Raw genomic sequence first — 8,288 nt, forward strand, 5'->3', positions numbered from 1 at the left:
TCAAACGTGAGAACAGAGTAAAAGAACGGAGTAGGCTGTAAGCAGGGCAGGGATCACGTCTGCCAACTCTACCGTACCGTACTCAATCAATCACGGGTACTTATCGAGAGTCTACTGGGTGTAGAGCGCTGTACTAAGCACTTGGGAGAGTACGCTACAACGGAGTTATACTCTCCAAGCGCTTAGTACAGAGCTCTGCACACATGAAGCACTCAATAAATACCGCTGATTGATTGAAAGGGAGTACCAGAAGAGCTGAAAGAGCTAATTATGGGTCTTTTATGTTTCCCGTCAGAGACGAACCAAACGAGTCAAGCCCAAGAGCACAAAATGAACGGAATATGTCACATGCCATTCAAAGTGACACATCTGCAGTGACAGGATAAACTACATCTTGCCTAGATATCAGACCCTGATCAGAATAAAACACTAGGAAACTTGAGTTCTCAATATATTATTATTCATTATTCAGTTATTTCACCTGCATACATCTGACCTGCTTCCTACTGTACTCCTAATCTTTCTCCTGCTTTCACTATCGGAATATCATCTTTGTCTGTATCCCCCCCATTATGTTGTAAGGTTGTAGAGAAGCGGCATGATATAGTGGACGGGGCACGGCCCGGGAGTCAGAAGGTCAGGGTGTTCTAATCCGGCTCCGCCACTTGTCTGCTGTGTGACCTTGGGCAAGTCGCTTGACTTCTCCGGGCCTCAGTTACCTCATCTGAATTATGAGGATCGAGACCGTGAACCCAAATGGGACGGGGACTGTGTCCAACCCGATTTGCTTGTATCCACCCCAGTGCATAGTACAGTGCCTGGCACATGGTGAGTGCTTAACAAAAACCATAATTATTAAGAAATACCATAATTATTATTATCATGCTCTCCGAGGGAATGTGCGGCTCGCTTCTGCTGTCACCTCTTCTGCCCTTCATACAGGGCTTAGCATTTAGAAGTCGGTCGAACGCCACCGATGGATTGATTGAGACGGCAAAGCCGTCACTGAAAATCTGATAGCTGGCGCTAAGTCATCTTCAGCTGCAAGTACAATCGGTGGAGGCAACTCAGGGCCGCCACCATCTCCCCTCCACACCACTGAGGAGACCCGAACCACCCCAAGAGAATAATCTCGGGTAAGCCAGTGGCTGCCGGGCCACTGTTGTGGATTCTGAATCGTGAGAAGAAATTCTGCTCCTCCGGTCACAGCTCCCACTACTCTCCTACTGCAACCCAGCCCGCACACCGCTCTCCCCTAATGCCGACCTGCTCGCCGTACCTCCTTCTCAGCTATCTCGCCGCTCGCCCACATCCTGCCTCTGGCCTGGAACGCCCTCCCTCTTCATATCCGACGGACAGTGGCTCTCCCACCTTCAAAGCCTCACCGAAGGCCCATCTCCTCCAAGAAGCCCTCCCTGACCAAACCCTCATTTCCTCTTCTCCCACTCCCTTCCGCGTCACCCTCGCACTTGGATTTGCTCCGTCTACTCACCCCTCCCTCGGCCCCGCAGACCTTACGAACGTCACCACGATTCTATTTATTTAATGTCTGTCTTCCCCTCTAGACTGGAAGGTCGTTGTGAGCAGGGATCGAGTCTACCAACTCTGTTACGTTGCTATATTGTAACTCTTCCAAGCACTTGATCCAGGGGTCCGCACACAGTAAGCGCTCAACAGACCAAACGGATTGATGGTTTCTATTGTGTATATTGCATACCTGTCCTTGTCCCGTATGCCGTTTGGGTGGTTAATGTCTCCTGATGTGTCTGACTCCAGTCCCGCTCCCCCCTATATTCACAGATTGTGAACCCTGAGAGACAGGCCCTGTCTAATTCCCCGATCTATCCTCCTTCCCAGCACTTAGCCCAGTGCTCTGCACAGAGTAACTGCTTAATAAATACCATCGCTACTACTAGGTAGTATTCACCTCTCAATTTTCTCCGCTCTGTCGTGCCCAGTAGCTATCGCACTCGGCAACAGAGGGTGTAAACCATCCGCGAAGCCAGAGTGATCGCCTGGAGGTTCTCCTGTTGTTTCCTAACATTGTTTTAGGAAGAGATGAAAAGCCAGGTGCAATTCTACCGAGAGAAGAAACAGAACAAGCCTTCGAGGCTCCCAGTTGCAAAAATCAACTGCCCGATTAAATAGGCTCCCAGATCTTTTGATAGAGAAAAGACCGAATCGAAGTCCGCGCAGGCTAAGAAGGAGCCGTCAAAGGACCCGCTCCACAAGGGGCGTGCTCACGTGACGCATCACTTCTCTCGAACTCACGCGCTTATTTCACTGAACGTTTACCGGCACTTTATTGATGTTGGAAGTGCAGCTTCGATCTCAAAATCCTCTCCCCCGAAAGCCAGTCACTTCATAAACAGTGGTCGCTTCCTAGAGTACCTGGGGAACGACTGTTCAGACATTACCTAAATAGATCAGCCCGAATCCTCCGGAACCGATCATCCTGCCGAGCCTCCAGCTCTTGCCTTCGGTGTCTTTGAGAATCAGGGCTTCCGGGAGGGGGATGGGAAGCTTGTGTTTCTCCAACCTTTTGGGTGGCATCGCTCCTGGGAAAGGCAAGAAAGGAGGGAAAAAGTTCCTTTCAAGTCTCCGATCGCGAAGCACAAACTATTCTCTTCAGGTATGAAGAAAATAGCCCATTCTCTTAGAGGCCTAGAGGGGGGCCCGATACTTCTCTACAAAGCAGGTTGTTTATAGTTTCCCGGGACATTTCGTACCGTACTGTCCCAGGTGCTCAGTACAGTGCTCTGCACACGGTAAGTGCTTAATAGATACAATCGATTGGTGACAACTTTGCCTGGAACCCTCTCTCCTCTTCTCTCAGTCAGATCCTTCCCTTTAGCAATTCCCAAAGCCCTTCCTATTACACCATCTCCACAAGACGTATTTTATTTATCGTTTATTATGGTATTTGTTAAGCGCTTACTACGTGTCAAGTGCCGGTGTGGATACAAGTTAATCAGGTACCTATCCCACAGAGGTCTCGGAGTCTAAGCAGGAGAGAGAACGGGCACTGAACTCTCATCGTACAGTCGACGAATGCGAGGAACAGGGAAATGAAGCGATCTGCCCAAGGTCCCACGGCAAGCAAATGGCCGAGCCAGGATCTGAACCCAGGTTATGAGACTCCCGGGCTCTTTCCATTAGGCGACTCCGCTTCTCAAGACCTTCCTTCACCTCGCCGGAAGCCGGTCACCGAAACAGACCAAACTAGCCCGTGACCTCTTCTCGAGGAAAGGCGTGCCTTGAGCAAAATTCTGAAGGAGATAGATGAGGTTGGACAAACGGATCCAACCGACTCCAGGTGAAAGGCAGGCGAGCCTCCGAAAGGAAAGGATTTACGGCTTCAACTCTCCCGCGTGACCCTAAAGACGGCATCTCTCTTGCGCCCACCCCACAGTGCCAAATAATCGGGGCACTTTTTAAGTGCCTATCATGGGCGGAGAGCTGGCATAAGTGCAAGACAATTAGGACACCTCTACGGCAATCCCGCAGACTGCCGAAGGATGAGAAAAACAATACCCGTGCTTCCAAAATACGCTTCCATTCAACGGGATGTGTACCCACCCGGACCCACCCACCCACCAAGCGCTTAGTACAGCGCTCTGCACATAGTAATCACGACAGCCCTGTGGCAAAGGGAGACGAGGCAGGTACTGTCATCCCCATTTTACAGACAGGGAGACTGAGGTACGGATAAGTAAAGTGACTCACCCAACGTCACACGGCAGGCTCACACTCAATATATACTACTGAATGACCGAATGACCACAACAAGGTGTATTTGATGATGTCGGGCCTAAAATTCCCAGAAGTCTGGTCTCCAGATCTTGGGGCTCTTCCCCACATCCCGATCCCGGAGACCTAAGGCGGAACCCGAAGGACCAGGCGGAATAAAAATAATAATAACTGCGGTATTTGTTAAGCGCTTATTTTGTGCCAGGCACCGTACTATGCACCGGGATGGAGACAAGCAAATCAGGTTGGACACGGTCCCTGCCCCATATGGGGCTCCCATTCTCAATTCCCCTTTTAAAGATGAGGTAACTGAGGCACAGAGAAGTTAAGTGTCCTGCCTAAGATCACACAGCAGACAAGTGGTAAAATGGGGATCGGCACCCATGACCTTCTGACTCCCGGGCCCGTGCTCAATCCGCTACACCATGCTTTTCCCGCTCGGTTTATGACAGCGTTTTTTATTACCAAAGGAACCTCATATTAACCGGTTCACGTCAACCCTCACAACAGCCCCGTGGCAAAGGAACCTCATATTAACCGGTTCGCGTCAGCCCTCACGACAGCCCTGTGGCAAAGGGAGATGAGGCAGGTACTGTCATCCCCATTTTACAGACAGGGAGACTGAGGTACGGATAAGTAAAGTGACTCACCCAACGTCACACGGCAGGCTCACGCTCGAACCCGGGTCCTCCAGCTCCTAGACAGGCGCTCGCTTCCCCTAGGCCGTTTTCAGAAGCCCCGAGCACGACTTAGGTTAAGGCTGCAAGAAAGAGATCCCAATAATAACGATGTTGGTATCCGTTAAGCGCTTACTACGTGCAGAGCACCGTTCTAAGAGCCGGGGGAGATACAGGCTCATCGGGTCGTCCCACGTGAGGCTCACAGTTAATCCCCATTTGACAGATGAGGGAACTGAGACCCAGAGAAGGGAAGTGACTCGCCCACAGTCCCACAGCTGACAAGCGGCAGAGCCGGCATTCGAGCCCACGACCTCTGGCTCCCAAGCCCGGGCTCTTTCCACCGAGCCACGCTGCTTCTCCAGCGGAGATGGTGTCCCGGCCGCCAATTAAGCCGAACTGGCCACGGAGACGGGGCGTAAACGTCGGGGCTAATGTTGGCCCAGTCCCCCAAATCCGCTCTCCCGAACTGGGCCTGGTCTGTCTCTTCCTGGCCTCCCACCGCCATAGGACAAAAGGGCCTGCCCTTTCAGAAAAGCCACGACTCCTTAAGGGAGGCGGCGGTTCTAGCGTGGATCGGGATAAGAGCATCTCATGATTCCAAAATTCATTCAATAGTATTTATTCATTCAATAGTATTTATTGAGCGCTTACTATGTGCAGAGCACTGGACTAAGCGCTTGGAATGAACAAGTCGGTAACAGATAGAGACGGTCCCCGCCCTCTGACGGGCTTCCGGTCTGATCGGGGGAGACGGACGGACGAGAACGACGGCGATAAATAGAGTCGAGGGGAAGAACGTCTCGTAAAAACAACGGCGACTAAATAGAACCGAGGCGATGTACATCTCATTAACAAAATAAATAGGGTGACGAAAATATATACGGTCGAGCGGACGAGTACGGCGCCGAGGGGATGGGAAGGGAGAGGGGGAGGAGCGGAGGGAAATGGGGGGAAAAGAGGGTTAAGCTGCGGAGAGGAGAGGTGAAGGGGGGGTGGTAGAGGGAGCAGAGGGAGAAGAGGAGCTCAGTCTGGGAAGGCCTCTTGGAGGAGGTGAGTTTTAAGTAGGGTTTTGAAGAGGGGAAGAAAATCACTCATCTCCCTCGTACACGAAACCCAAAAGCAGAACTCAGACCCAGACTCGCACGATCAGGCGGGGAGAGCAGCAGATCGGAGCCAAGGCCTAGGCCAGACGCGCCATTTCCTCTACAGGGTTTCCGGCCGGACCTTTTCCAGTCTACCCCAGTTCATCCATTCATTCAATAGTATTTATTGAGCGCTTACTATGTGCAGAGCACCGTACTAAGCGCTTGGAATGGACAAAAGGGTAACAGACAGAGACGGTCCCCGCCCTCTGACGGGCTCACGGTCTAATCGGGGGGGGGACGGTTACCACCTCAGTGGCCAAAGATCATCTCGTCTCGGTCGGCCCGACCCAATCACCTGGATAATACGCTAGCGCTTGCGGATTAGGCGGAGTCATCACGGCTTAGTAGAAAGGGCAGCGGTCTGGAAGTCGGACCTAGGAGGCGCTTCTCTGGGACTCAGTTTCCTCATCTGAAAAGTGGGCAGAAAAAGGCCCATTTTCCCGTCTTTTCGGTCTGCAAACCCCCTACGGGATAGAAGGGACGGTTCTTTATAATAACGTTGGCATCTGCTGAGCGCTTACTCTGTGCAGGGCACCGTTCTAAGCGCTGGGGGAGGTAATGATAACAATAATAGTAATAATGTCGGTACCCGTTAGGCGCTTACTATGAGAAGCAGCGGAAAGGGCCCGGGCTTTGGAGTCGGAGGTCATGAGTTCGAATCCCGGCTCTACCACTTGTCAGCTGGGTGACCGTGGGCAGGTGGCTTCACTGGGCCTCAGTTCCCTCATCTGTCAAATGGGGATTAACCGTGAGCCCCACGTGGGACAGCCTGATTCCCCCGTGTCTACCCCGGCGCTTACAACAGCGCCCTGCACATGGTAAGCGCTTAACGGATACCGACGTTATTATTACGTGCAGAGCGCTGCTCTGAGCGCTGGGGTAAATACAGGGTGACCGGGTGGTCCCACGTGAGGCTCCCAGTCTTCATCCCCATTCGACAGATGAGATCACTGAGGCCCAGAGAAGGGAAGTGAGCCGGCCGCAGTCCCACGCACGGCTGACAAGCGGCGGAGGCGGGATTGGAACCCATGACCCCCGACTCCCAAGCCCGGCCTCTTGCCACTGAGCCGCGCCGCTTGTCTGGACCCCCCCCAATCTTGAAGTTGTATCTTCTTTAGCCCCCACGTGCGCTCCCCGAAGAGTCTGCGGGCGCGGCCCGGGGGAAAAAGGCCGCCGGGACCGGGACCGGGACCGCCCGACGGGGCCCCACCCACCCAAAACTTTGCCCCGGAGCAGAAGAGGGGGGCGGGAAGAGAGAAGAGGGGCCTGAGGGCACGTGATGGCCGCCCCCCGGGCCCCGCACACCCACCGCACAGGCGTCTCCCCCGCTCCGGGCCACGCACCGCCTCCGCCAGCAGGGCCCGGAACGGGCCGGGGGGCGGGGGCCGGGCAGGGGGCGGGGCCTCCGGGGGGCCGGGAGCCAATGGCGGGGCGGGACGGCGGCGGGGCCACCAGGGAGGGCCAATGACAGGGCGGGACGGCGCGGGGGGCGGGGCCGCCGGGGGGCGTGCCCAGACGGAAGGCCGGGGGCCAATGACGGGGCGGGACGAGTAGGGGGCGGGGCCGCCAGGGGGCGGGGCCACGCGGAGGGGCCAATGACGGGGCGGGACGGGGGCGGAGGGGCGGGGCCACCCGGGGGCGGGGCCAGGCAAGGGGGTGCGGCCAAGCCGAAGAGGCCGGGGGGCGTGGGGCTTGGCGGTCAGAGGTCCTGGGTTCGAATCCCGCCTCTGCCACGCGTCAGCTGTGGGACTGTGAGCAAGTCACTTCTCTGGGCCTCAGTGACCTCATCTGGAAAATGGGGATTAACGGCGAGCCTCACGTGGGACAACCCGATGACCCTGTATCTCCCCCGGCGCTTAGAACACTGCTCTGCCCAGAGGAAGCGCTTAACACATACCAACATTATTAACCGGCGTGGAGCAGTGAAAAGAGCCCGGGCTTTGGAGTCCGAGGTCATGGGTTCGAATCCCGCCTCTGCCACGTGCCAGCTGTGGGACTGTGGGCGAGTCCCTTCACTTCTCTGGGCCTCAGTGACCTCATCTGTCAAATGGGGATGAAGACTGGGAGCCTCACGGGGGGCGACCCGATGACCCTGCATCTCCCCCGGCGCTTAGCACAGGGCTCGGCCCATGGGAAGCGCTTAACACATACCGACCTTATTAACCACTGGAGGCAAAGCCAGAATTAAGAGTTCAAACAACTTCTGGGAAGAATGCAGAAAAAGGGCAGGTTTCCAATTTATCACCATTATCTCAGAAGCCAAGTAGAATGGACGCGTGCTAGTGATTTATGCATAAATTCTGTCCTTTTAGGAGGTGGGAAGACGGCCAGCGTCTTCTGGGAGGAGTGGGCCGGGGCTCGGGTGGGCAGCCAGTGAAATGAATCGGGTGGCGGGGACGCGTCGCGTTGTAAGGTTTGACGCTTTCATAACAATAATTTTAGTATTTCTTAAGCGCTTACTCTGTGCAGGACACTGTTCTAAACACTGGGGTACATACTGGGTAATCAGGTGGTCCCACGTGAGGCTCGCAGTGAATTCCCATTTTACAGATGAGGGAACTGAGGCACAGAGAAGGGAAGTGACTGGCCCACAGTCACACAACTGACAAGGGGCAGAGTCGGGATGAAATCAAACGCCAGAGCAGAGCTTGAGGGTATGCAATCCACCCGATGGAATCCGGTATAAAGTTTTCCTGTCTTCTGATCCTTCTTT

General features: G+C 54.5%; 1 protein-coding gene across 3 annotated transcripts in view; it reads right to left on the reverse strand.

Annotated features, from left to right (window-relative positions):
- Positions 1-6,951, reverse strand: part of VRK2 (VRK serine/threonine kinase 2) — a 69,605-nt gene extending 62,654 nt beyond the window's left edge. For 2 of the 3 annotated variants that reach the window (XM_029071471.2, XM_029071469.2), the window contains exons 1-3: positions 6,885-6,951; positions 4,401-4,510; positions 2,418-2,558 (exon numbers count right to left, since the gene is read on the reverse strand). In XM_029071471.2, coding sequence (XP_028927304.1) covers positions 2,418-2,553 — 136 coding nt within the window. In that variant the 5' untranslated portion in view covers positions 2,554-2,558; positions 4,401-4,510; positions 6,885-6,951. Of the gene's footprint in view, positions 1-2,417; positions 2,559-4,400; positions 4,511-5,870; positions 6,007-6,884 lie in introns of those variants that run through there. The other variant, XM_029071470.2, reaches the window with a different exon arrangement.
- Between the last annotated feature and the right edge of the window lie 1,337 nt (positions 6,952-8,288).

This window comes from Ornithorhynchus anatinus, chromosome 9 (assembly GCF_004115215.2).
Source record: "Ornithorhynchus anatinus isolate Pmale09 chromosome 9, mOrnAna1.pri.v4, whole genome shotgun sequence".
Classification (NCBI taxonomy): domain Eukaryota; kingdom Metazoa; phylum Chordata; class Mammalia; order Monotremata; family Ornithorhynchidae; genus Ornithorhynchus; species Ornithorhynchus anatinus.